Here is a 12,750-nt window from a genome sequence, read left to right on the forward strand (position 1 = left end):
TTCCACCACTCCCTCTGTGTTTGTGCCAGTCCATGTCTTGTCGTCTGCTTCTGGTGCACTCACTGTTCTCTACCATCTTCCATGCCAACTCTGTGTGCGTGTTTGTATTTGTTTGTGCATCCCGGTGGGAAGCTGTCTGGTGACACAAGGACTGTGATTTTATCTATTTTGTCCTGGCTGTCCATGGAGTAATATTAACTACCAAAACTACCAGCTCTCCACAAGAGGTGCCTAAATGTGAAGTATTGGATGTGTACATAACATCAAATTGTTTAATTTCATCTTGCTTTCTTAATTCTACTAAATGGCAATAGGGTCATTCCATCTCAAGTGGTCCAATACTTGTTGCTTGATTATTTTTTGTGTTGGGAATGCAAAACCACCAGGTATTTATTTATTTATTTATTTATTTATTTATTTATTTATTTTTACTTGGTTCAACCGTGACAAATTTTTGTTATACAGCTGTTTATGGAAACAGTATCTCTGCTCAGGACAGTCCAAGCTCCTTGGATAATCAAATTTGTGTGTGCCATGACACAAAAATGGCTGTTGTGGTTAAACCCAGTAAAATAATAATAATAATAAAAAAAAACTGGTGGTTTTGCAATGCCAATACATAGAGGTAATTGTTTAAAAAATGTGAAAAATTTAAAATGGTCAAGCAATCAATTTTGCAATTATTGGACCACTTGAGATGGACTGACCCAATAATAGCATCAAATGTAGAAAATAACCACAAATTATCAACCATATATCTGACTAAATCCATACCTTGTACATATTGTCATTGTACCTCTCTTATGGTGTTATCACCACCAGGATGCCATGGATTCCCAGAGCGCTTGGCTTCGAACCAGGATGCAATAAAGAATAAGAACATAGTAAATCTGGGTGCCATCAGACAGGGTATGAAGAGGTTCCAGTTCCTCCTGAACTGCTGTGAGCCAGGCACCATCCCTGATGCCTCTATCCTGGCTGCTGCACTGGACCTGGTTTGTTCCAATTATCCTCCTGACCCACCCTCATAGCATGGAAGCTCATAGAGAGACCCTTCAGGCTAGATGACTATAATGCATTACTTTTTGGTGTATCAACAAATCTTATTAGTTAAACTCCAATACGTCCTCACAACAAAACATAACTCCTATTCCACTTAACTTACACTGACTTCCTGTACACCGCTGTAGTGATTATAAAATCCCCACACTTACCTACAAAGCCATCCATGGCATACCATTACCCTATTCAATCTTACACATTCTCTTCACATAGCCAGGCTTTCTGTTCTGCACCATAGCAGACTGAAAATGGTGGCTGACTGCACCTTTTTATTGCAGCTTTCCCTGTCTTTGTAACAGCTTTGTAAGAGCTTGAAGAGCTCTAAAATGCACCAGTCTTTTTATTTATTGCCATACATAGACAGCCAGCTATTCTACCTGCATTCATTCAATATTAGGACTGTCCAGTCACTGGTATACTGCACTGTACTTTTAATCAGTACCCTTACTTATGTCCTTTGCACATCTGGACAGTAACCTAGTATATTGCACTTTGTTTGCACTGTAGCTGATATGAAAAACTTTCAATATATGCCACTGAGATACACTGTACTAGTGTGTCCTGTTTTTTTTTATACCCATTTTCTAGTCATGCTTCTACTTTTCATTTTCTATTCTATATTCATATAATGTATGTACATATTATGCTGCTAACTTTTAAACAGTATACTTATGATATTTAGGGGCCAAGCACCAAAGGTGCATAGGCACCCTATAGTTATTCTACTTTGTCTTATTAGGGGGCCAAGCACTGTAGGTGTGTAGGCACCCTATTTTTATTTTGTCTTTTCTTATTATTAGCGCTAAAACCCTATTGTTTTTGTAGGGATTTTTATTATTAATATTATTAAGGGCCAAGCACCGCAGGTGCATAGGTACCTATTGTTTTCATTACTCTTCTTCTTCTTCTGCTGGGCCAATCACCGAAGGTGCGTAGGCACTTTTTGTAATAGTTAGTGTTCTTATTATTATTCTGCTTCTTCTTCTTTTTCCACTCTTCATTCTATGGCAGCTCATAGAACCATACATAGGAAAGTTATTAAATTTGGCATAAAGATAGAGGACAGTCTGAAATATTAACAAAGCAAATTGGGAGTCACTGTCTCAAACCCCTTAGCGCCACCAACAGATCAAAATTTCACTCATGTTTATGCTAACTTTTGAACCATAAGGGCTAGAAACAAAATTCTGCCCAAGATTTTCTGCCATTTTGAATTTTCTTAAAAACCTACTTTTTCAAACTCCTCCTAGACCGATTTTCACCAAAATTTAACCAGATAATCTTCAGACCATTCCGGTAAAAAGTTATGGAATTGGTCAAACCATTCTCAAATAATGAGCAAACAAATTCAACGGCTAGCATGCTAGTGAATTCAGACCAAACTTAGTATATGTAATAGTCATCATGACTTGAGGGTACCTACACCTGTTTCAGAACAGCGCCACCTAGTGTTCATGAGATATGAAAAAAGTGTATTTTTGAGCAGTTTGTCGTAAAATCATGAAACTGGTCTCATTTGATTCTGTGGAGCATTCCGAGTCAAATGATATGAAATTGTCGTAGGTCAGCCATTTTGAGTGTTGGCCATTGCAGACTGTAACATTTCAGACTGTCCTCAATGTTTGTGCCAAATTTCATAACTTTCCTACGTACAGTTCTATGGGCTGCCATAGACTCAAGAGCAGAAGAAGAAGAAGCATAATAATAATAATAATAATTACACCAACAAAAACAATAAGTGCCTACACACCTGCGGTGCTTGGCCCCTAATGAGAACACTAACGATTACAGTAGGGGCCTGCGCACCATGGAAGTTGATGAAAACAAGGTGACTGTGCTTGGCCCCTATTATTATTATTATTATTATTATTATTATTATTATTATTATTATTATTATTATTGTTGTTGTTGTTGTTGTTGTTCTTAATAATAATAATAAGAAGAAGAATGAAATGCCTATTTTGTGTGGCGTTGCCTTTTAGAAGTTTTAGAAGTCATTTGATCTGGAGCATCTGTGCTCTCAAACATAACTCAGTTAACTTTCTGAGTTACATCACTGTTTAATTAAATTTGTCTGGTGCCAGGATTTTGTTTGTTTCCATATGGCAGAGGCAGTCTGTTTATTTATTTTGTTTATTTTTACCCTTCAGGAAGCTCCAGTGGTGGCAAGGGCCTCCTTATTCCTGGAGTGTGCTCGTTTTGTGCATCGCTGTAACCGTGGCAACTGGCCAGAATGGATGAAAGGTCACCACGTCAACATCACCAAGCGAGGGCTTTCACGAGGACGCTCACCTGTGGCTGGGAACAAGAGAAACAATAAGTTGCAGTGGAATGCAGCTAAGTATTTCTACCAGTGGGGCGATGTGAGTCCATGTCCCAGCTGTAACTCATGCTGAAATATCTCAAATATAAGTATGTAGAGGTACAATAAACATTTGAATGCTCCACATGTTTGTAAGGAAATAATGTGCTTGGTTTAATGGAAATTTTTAACATGTTGCAGTTTACATATCACTAAAGAAATGACATAATAATTAACATAATAATCACTACATATAAAATTAAATATTAACAACACAGTTTAACAGTATGTGATGGACACACACAATAATTTGCATTACCTTTTGCCCAATTTGCAGAAATTAAATTAAAAATGATGACGTGTTTTCAGTGTTTCAATATGATACAGATCTCAGAGCTCTGTGTTTTGAACAATACCCAGTAGTAATTTGATATTGATATCCTATTAGTAACCAATCCTTCTCTTTGCGAAATTTTGTGCCAAGATATGCAAAATATCAGAGGCCCAATAGTGTACTTTAAGAGAAATTGTATCTTGTGTTTATTAGCTAAACATGTATCAGGTCAGTGAAAATCTGGTGTTTTTAGGTCAGTATCGACCCTGATACTAATATTCAGTATCAGGCCTAGTTTGATTTTCTTTGTCAAAAGCAAAATTTTTAGACATTATCCTACACTAAGCATTAAATTTCTTAAGATGTAATAGTTCCTGTTTAACTCTGTAATGTTTTCTCCAAAAGGCAATTGGCACTCGTCTTAGCGAGCTGTGTCACTCAGATAGTGAGAGTCCAGCTAACATCCTGGGCTTTATTTATGACGAGGAGAGCAAAAGGAGGGCACGGAAAGAGGATGAAGAAGAAGACTTCCTGGATGACAGTACGAGAGATAATATGGATAAAGCTCTAACATAATTCCAGAGAGCGATCATGTTACTGATCTTGCGTGATATCTCGGTGTGTCTATGTTTAACAGAGGTGGATTTGTGTATTTCTAATGTTCACAGGTACTGTAAACCCCACCAAATGCAACTGTCCCTTTGCTCTTAAGATGTCCGCTTGTCAGCTGCTTTTAGAGATTACTACCTTCCTGAGGGAGACTTTTCCCTGCCTTCCACGCCCACGCACAGAGCCCCTAGTGGTCAGTATGTGTATTTGTTCCTCAGTTATGACTGACCAGATTTACTGTAACTATAGAGGTTAATGATATTTTCAAAAGAGGGCTAAACTTAATCTTTCATGAAATACAATATATTGCCAAAGGTTTGTGGACACCTGACCATCATATGTGGGCCTTCTGCAAACTGCTGCCACAAGGTTGGAAGCACACAAGTGGCTATAATATGCACCGTTGTCTTTGTATGTTGTAGCATTAAGATTTCTTTTCATTGAAAGGAAGGGGCCTAAATATGTGCACAAAGGTCATGGACGACATGGTTTGCCAAGGTTGAAGTGGAAGAACTTGATTGTCCTGCACAGAGTCCTGACCTCAACCCCACTGAACAGCTTTCGGATAAACTGGAACAACAGCTATGTGCCAGGCCTCCTCATCCGACATTAGTGCCTGACCTCATTAATATTCTTGTGGCTGAATGGCCAAATCCCCACAGCCACAAAATCTAGTGGAAAGCCTTCCCAGAAGAGTGGAGGTTATTATAATAGTAAAGTGGGGACTAAATTATATGGGTGTGATCGGTCAGGTGTCCACATACTTTTAGCCATATAGTGTATCATCATAAATTTACAAATGTGCCCAAACTGCCCCAATATTATAGGATTTAGAGAGTTGCCGGCTGCGTCTGGACCCAGAGCTGGGCCGTCATCGCTATGAGAGGAAGATCAGCTTTGCAGGAATCTTAGATGATGAGGACAGCCATGATTCCCTGAACAGCAGCAGTCACACTCTGAAGTCTGACACAGCATGTGATGAAAAGAAATCATCTCAAGAACCCCTGGGTATGATTGTTTCAATGAATCGGTCTTTTTTTGTTCATTTGCATATATTTGATACTCACTTGCACTCTTCAGCTCCCACCAGGAAGATCCGCATTGGAGGTTCTCGGCTACTGCAGATTAAAGGGGCGAGGAGTTTCAAGGTGAAGAAAGGTGGTTCTCTGTCCTCCATCCGCAGAGCTGGCAGTCTGAAGAGCACCAAGATGTCTCGGCAGGACTCGGAGTCCGAGAACGACGCCGAGTCTGATCGTCTGCTGTCACAGAGCAGAGACACGGTCACTGATATCGGTGAGAAAGGTTTCTTGATGTGACTTTCTACATACTGATTTGCACAATTGCAAATGTCTTGACTAAGACTAAATTAATACTTGTGTTTTGAATGATTGATTGATTGAATGAAGAATGATTTTCCGGCGTAAAACTTTATGAGCAAGACTCCATCCCATTTCTCCTATGCACATTATTTTTATAATCTGAAAAACAAGGTTGGCTACTGGTAGCTGTCTCCCATTTATTTTAAGAAAGGCGGTTAGGAAAACAAGTCTGCTACGGGGTGTCCAGTTAGAGACTTCACTTGAGAAGATCCCATTTATCCCATTTATTGTCACCATACTCAGTACACTGGGTAAATAACATATGGATACAGTTGAGATTGTGCTTGTGTGTGGTTTTTCTATAGAAAAGGAAAATATAATACAAATACAATGTACTACAAATATAGTACATAAGCATATGCATAAAATCAATAATCACACTAAATATAATGACATTAATCAATAGAAAAAAACATATTAGAAACATAAAAGATTTTTAAATGTGCCATCATATACACTGATACACACTCATTTCACTCTGTACACTTTGACACCCCAAAAGGAGCACTCGCGGAGCCAGTCTGTCTGGTCTGTTAGTAAACATGCGTGCACATGAGTTGTTTAAAACTTGGAAAAGTCTAAATATATGACACTATTTATCAATAAATGTCATGTAAATTATAACTTTTCAGTATAACAATATACATTTAAACACTATGCAAATATACATAAACCAGATTTGCGAGAATGCTGTGTGCAGACCAACCTAGTCATAGCAGGGAGAGACTAAAAAAAGGGTTGTTAGTTAGACAATAACAGTGGCTTTTTCTTTCTTTTTTTTTTTTTACATAATCTGTAATATTTTATAGGTTATGCTCAGATAAAGAAATAAATTTGTGAGAAATATAATGTATTGAGTGTGGCAGCTCATCCATAGGCACAGAGCACTTATTCAACAAATGTTAATCAATCACAGTTCCATACGTTTTAAATTATCTTGAAATATTAATTACTTATTTTGAGTAATTTTACTCAAACAACAACAAAAAAAATGTATGTGGAAGCGGGGGCATGTTTAAGCGCTGGTTTGTGAATGGGGGTGGAGCCAGAGAAGGTAAGTGGTAAGGAAAACACATCTGTGGGGAATTGTACTAATGAATGTTTTGTGTTGCAGTGAGCTGAGGCAAGGATAAAAAGCAGAGACAAGCAGAGAGAGAGAGAGAGAGAGAGAGAGAGACCCAGCACCCCAGCACCGAGCCAAGTGTGTTTATAACAGTGAAAGTAACGTTTCGAATAAAGCCCTTTTTGAGTTATTCCGAGCCCGCCTCCCATTTCCTCATTCTCGACCCAGTATAAGTGTCACAATGTATTTGACAAATATCAGTTGATGTTACACTGATTTGCTCACCTCCATAGATGTTGAGCAATCATAAGGCAGCATGCTCAGTGTAGCTCCACAGAGTTATGGTACCTAGTGATCAAAAATGGGAACTGAAACAAGCACTAATAGTGACCTAGTAGTGCATTGTGACACTTCATGGGGTAGTTTGGAAATGAAGAGACAGGAGACAGGCTTGGGACAACTCTTTATTCTCCACTTTATCAATTTCGCTTGTCAGCAGTTTTCTTTCACTTTACACACACAAACACGCGGCTCTGTTCTGCTCAGCACTCTCGCCCATGGTTCTCGTCTCTCCCCTCTGTATCCTTGCCCCCACTCACTGAAACACAGAACACTCGTTAAACATCTGGTTCGCCGTACATTCACAAACCGGCGCTCGACCAAGCTCAGCCACACCTAACCGATCAAGCAGTTTCTCAATGTGGGGCATTGGGTACATATCAAATTTAGACACCGCATTGACTTTTCCAAAGATACAGAGAACCGGACTGAACCGTCAGCCACAGGATCCAAGACCATCGATCTGGGCCAGTCACTGTAGGACTCCTCGATTTCCCTCATATCGAGCATGGTCTTGAGCTCCTCCCAAACCACTTGTTTTTTTGTGCTCAGGCAAACGATGGGGGCAGCTGTGTACCACTCCCCTGGGGGTGTCTCAATGTGGTGTTCTATGAGATCAGTGCACCTGGGCAGAGGTGAGAACACATCAGAAAATTCCACCTGCAACTTGGCAACCTCTGTGATTTGGAACGGTGAGAGGTGGTCTCCATAAGGGACTGGGGTGGATTGAGCCACTGTTTTAGATTTTCCAGATTTGCCAGTACTAGCTCCTCCCTCTCTGGAACGACCATTGCCAAAGCCACAGGGACCTCCTCTCTCCATGGTTTATGGAGATTGAGGTGGTATATCTGCTGCACCACACCTGAATCTGTCTGCCTTACCTCATTACTTCATCAGTCAATGTCCCGGACTTGCTGCATGACCTCGAAGAGTCCTTGCCACTTGACGAGTAATTTGGAGCTCAATGTAGGTTATAACATGATCACTTTATCTCCAGTGAAAACACACATAACTGAGTGCCCCATTATACAGACTTAGCAGATCCTATGTTAATTGCCCTAATGTGTGGAGTACTGAATTGCACTTTTGCTTTCCGAAGGGCCCCCATCCCAATTTTTTCTAATGATGTCTAAGAAGCTGTGCGGCTTGCGTCCATATAGTAATTTGAATGGGGAGAACCCAGTGGAGGCTTGCAGGACATAGAATAATAGGGGTTCAAAACAATTATCCCAATTTCAAGCGTTCTCATATACGAGCTTCCGAGTCATATTTGTAAGGGTTTGATTAAACCGCTTGACCAGGCCATTTGTCTGAGGATGGTAAATGCTAGTATAAATTGATTTAATCTCTAAGAGTTCATAAAGTTCCCAAAAGGCCCAATGTTGCATCTGGTGGATGTCGGCGAGGGTCTTAACGATTTTTGTGAATGGCGAGGACTACATGATGGTAGATCTCCCTCACTTTCCCACCAGTTTCGACAACAGTGTGACACTTCATGGGGTAGGTCAAAAATTAGATTTGGGACAACTCAAAAACCAGGGACTCTTTATTCTCCATTCGATCATTTTTGCTTTTTTTCCAGTGACTTTCTTTCACTTTACACACACACACACTAGGGATGTTACGATACCAAAAATCTAGTAGTCGGTACTGATACCACCAAAAGTGCACGATACTCGATACCAAAGTCGATACCACGGTGTGGTTTAAAAATAAAATTGTAAAAATTTTATTAAAAACTCTGCTGGAGGACATCTTCCTCTGGCTGATACTGGGAAAAAGGGGGGGGGGGGGGTATTTTAGTTATCAAACACTGTCTGACAATGAGTGGAGGTGCATTCTTAAACGCACGCACGCGCACACACACACACACACGTTATACTCTGAATGCAAGCATTAGTATAAATTCACTGATATGGCGGCAGGCCAAAAAGATTTATTAAAAGCATGAACATGTGAATAATTATTAGTGACATGAGGCTACATTTATCTGACAGGACACGGGCTGAATGGCGATGCATGGTGGCCCATTAGGAGGTAGTTTATAACATTGCAATGTATTAGCGTCGTTAACAAATAACCGGCTATCGCTAACATTACATGGAGCATAACGTTAGCTGGTTTCACAGCAACAATGCAGCTGCCTCAAACAAACATAATATAGGACCGTCTTTCAGGTGCTTCGCCAAATTCCAGGTGTTTCCTCGCTTTGTTTGAAAGGAACGATAGCATCGGCTGCACACCGGAAACCGATACTAGCTTTCCTGTCTTTTCTGCTCAACGAGTCGGGGCGGAGCTAAACTTGTTAAGCTAAGCTAATCTTCTGTAGTTTTCTACAGTTTTCTTCAGGGTCTTGCTTCTTACACCAGTTTGGGCTAGTTTATAAATACTTTCCAGCCACCAAGATCGTGTTTCACTGAATTCATTTAATTCTGTTGAGCAAATAATCAGAATTAAATCTAAAAAATTTCTCAAACAAAGAACTGGAAACGGCGACTCGCAATGAAAAAGGATACTTAAAAATATCAAGTCGGTTAAGCGAGCTGGGCGTTGTTCACACAGGAAAACAGTGCAGAGAGCAGCTCATGCTTGCGAACGTTCTTCTCAGTCATCTCAGCAATAGCTGACAAGCATTACGAGCGTTCTGAATTCGCTTTACTACCGCTGCTCGTCTCTTTTCCAGCATTTTCTCAATTACCTCTTTAGCAAAGCAATGCAATACAATCAGCAGTACAGCTTGAATCTCCTGCATGCTTGTTGTTGCAGTGTCGTTATCAGATTTAAGAAAATAGACTGTCTGTTTTTAAAACACATACCTTTATTCAAAGATTTTTTAAAAATGATTCTGTGACCAAGATTTGAACCAGGGCTGTGGCAACGAGAGCACCGAATCCTAACCACTAGACCACCAGGTTGGTTGCAGCAAGCTGTTTTGTTACTGTTCAAAGGTTTGGGTTCCAATATGAGCCCTCTACGTGTTTTTATGATTATTATCATTATCATTATTACATCATTAAAGTCAGCTTCAAAGTCATACGTCACCGGACTAATTTGCCTAATCTTCGCGGTACTTTAGACTGCGATGGAAACACAGACAGCAAAGGTCTGGAGGAACCAAATGGTCCCTTGAAAAAAGTTCCTGGGATTAATTGTTCAGGGTAATTTTGGTGGAAAAGCAGCTATACTGTCTTTCAGAAGAACTACTGAGTATTCAGAGATAGATATCACAAATGAACAATATACATAAAATAGAAACAAGGTAACTTACAAAGTTATGGTCAGCATCACGGACATAGTAAAGTAAAGTAAAGTGATGGTAAAGCATCTCTGATGGCAAAAAGCGCTTGATGTCAAAAAGTCTACAATGGTCAAGGCCTAATTTTGTATTGTAAATAAGCATATCTTTTTATACGCTTTGAAGTGTATCAATGACCAGAGTACTAAATGGAAGAGGCACATGTGTTGTATGGCAGGATGGACCCCCAGCTGATTAGCTCACCCTAAGGAATTGTATGTTAATTAAGTTCCTGAGAATGAGTCTGTGGGAACAAAGACAAAATGTATGCAGAATAGTATGTGTGAGAATCAGAGAGAGAGAGAGAGAGAGAGAGAGAGTGTGTGTGTGTGTGTGTGTGTGTGTGTGTGTGTGTGTGTGTGTGTGTGTGTGTGTGTGTGTGTGTGTGTGTGTGTGTGTGTGTGTGTGTGTGTGTGTGTGTGTGTGTGTGTGTGTGTGTGTGCGCGCGCGCGCGCGGTGCCTTAGTGACACCTCCAGGAGCGGGGGTTCGATTCCCACCGTGGCCCTGTGTGTGCGGAGTTTGCATGTTCTCCTCGTGCTGCGGGGGTTTCCTCCGGGTTCTCCGGTTTCCTCCCCCAGTCCACAGACATGCATGGTAGGCGGATTATCATGTCCAAAGTGTCCGTAGTGTATGAATGGGTGTATGAATCACTGCGCCCGGGGGCCATCTTCACTTGTCTTGACTCAGTCTTGCCACTGGATCATGGCGGTCACCGGGAAGTGAGCGTGAGGCCGATGCTGCGCAAGTCTTCTTCACTTTAATCCAATTCACGCGCAAGTCGAGTTCCAGTTTGTGTTCTCCATAATGGAGGCAGCAATGGAAACTTCGGTCTTTGTCGAAATCAACGGACGAAGTCCTGTGTGTGTGTGTGTGTGTGTGTGTGAGAGAAACACATTCCTGATCATTTTAACCTTTATCCAATTACCGCTAAAATTTATAAATCTACTATACTTGTTTCCCATGCAAATGCTGAGAAAAAGAAAAATATCTCTCCATTTTCCAATGCCCTGATTGTTTGGGTTCATTTCAGGTCTTTTGAAATGTGGTTGGGAAACCTGGCAACCCTGGTTAATGATATTAGCTCTTATGTGTGGACCTAAGGTACATCTAAATTTCATTTATGCACATTCTATTTGAAAAGCAATAAAATACACCAAGTACCCAAATGATGCCCTGTCTGTGTTTTTTTTTTCTTGAAAACAATTTGCAGCCCCCTTCCAATCTCTCCGCACGCCCCCCAGGTTGTGAACTACAGGGTTAGTTAATACAGCAACAAAAACAGCTCAAGTCAAGGAGTTTTTGTTTTGTATTTTTGACTAATGAGGTAAAATAACTTTAACAAGCATTACATGTATTTCATAATCTGGTTTACAGGAATTGTGAACATGCACAGTTGCAATCAAAACCATTCAACCCCCATTGCAAATCAGACTTATTGTCAAAATTTACTTTCAGCTGTTTGCAATGAACAAATCAAACAAAAGCAATTGAAACGGTTCAACACAACAAATGCTTCCCCAATTTTGAAGGGGTTTCCCCAAATTCAACTGAAAATACAACTGATAATGACTTCTCCAGTTTCAAAATTATTCAACCCCATTCATGGCAAGCACTTTTAGTACTTAGTAGAGCACCCTTTTGCTGATATTGCCTGCTGCAAACGAGATACATAGCTTCTGGCAGTGTTCCTGAGGAATCTTAGCCCATTGCAATGGCTTCCAGTTTTTGGAAACTGGAAATTCTTGGGTTTGCGTGCTGCAACCGCCTTCTTCAAATCACACCAGAGATTTTCTATGGGGTTCAAGTCAGGTGACTGTGATGGCCCTGTAGAATCTTCCAGGACTTCTTCTGCAACCAAGCCTTGGTGGAATTTGAGGTATGCTTGGGATCATTGTCCTGTTGGAAGGTCCAGTGGCACCCAAGCTTCAGCTTCCTCACAGACAGCCGTTTTCTCCTAGGATTTCCCGATACTTCAATGAATCCATCTTGCCTTACACATATTGCAGGTTTCCAGTGCCAGAGGGTGCAAAGCAGCCCCAGAGCATCACCGAGCCACCACCATGCTTGACTGTGGACAGTGTTCTTTATTCGTTCTCCTTCCTCCAAACATACTGCTGTTCATTTTGACAATAAACCAGATTTGCATTGGGTGTTGAATAATTTTGATTGCAACTGTATCTGTATTTTCAGGGAGCTCCTGGAGTGCTAGTGAGCCCAGCATTGAGCCAGAAGGTCCTGGAAGCACAAGTGGAGGGGACGACTACCACCGCAACATGTCATGGCTACATGTAAGTTCACACACACTAATTTGTGTGCGAGTGTGTGTGTGAGTGCGCATGGTTATAAACATACTTATTTTCATCCCC

General features: G+C 40.6%; 1 protein-coding gene across 1 annotated transcript in view; it reads left to right on the forward strand.

The window, feature by feature from the left end:
* The window catches only part of LOC128615401 (protein unc-80 homolog), an 89,105-nt gene that overhangs the window by 39,026 nt on the left and 37,329 nt on the right, over positions 1–12,750 (forward strand). The window contains exons 22-27 of the mRNA XM_053637455.1: positions 823–995; positions 3,213–3,425; positions 4,104–4,239; positions 4,367–4,500; positions 5,135–5,600; positions 12,575–12,672. Coding sequence (XP_053493430.1) covers positions 823–995; positions 3,213–3,425; positions 4,104–4,239; positions 4,367–4,500; positions 5,135–5,600; positions 12,575–12,672 — 1,220 coding nt within the window. The remainder of the gene's footprint in view (positions 1–822; positions 996–3,212; positions 3,426–4,103; positions 4,240–4,366; positions 4,501–5,134; positions 5,601–12,574; positions 12,673–12,750) is intronic.

This window comes from Ictalurus furcatus, chromosome 12 (genome assembly GCF_023375685.1).
Source record: "Ictalurus furcatus strain D&B chromosome 12, Billie_1.0, whole genome shotgun sequence".
Taxonomy (NCBI): domain Eukaryota; kingdom Metazoa; phylum Chordata; class Actinopteri; order Siluriformes; family Ictaluridae; genus Ictalurus; species Ictalurus furcatus.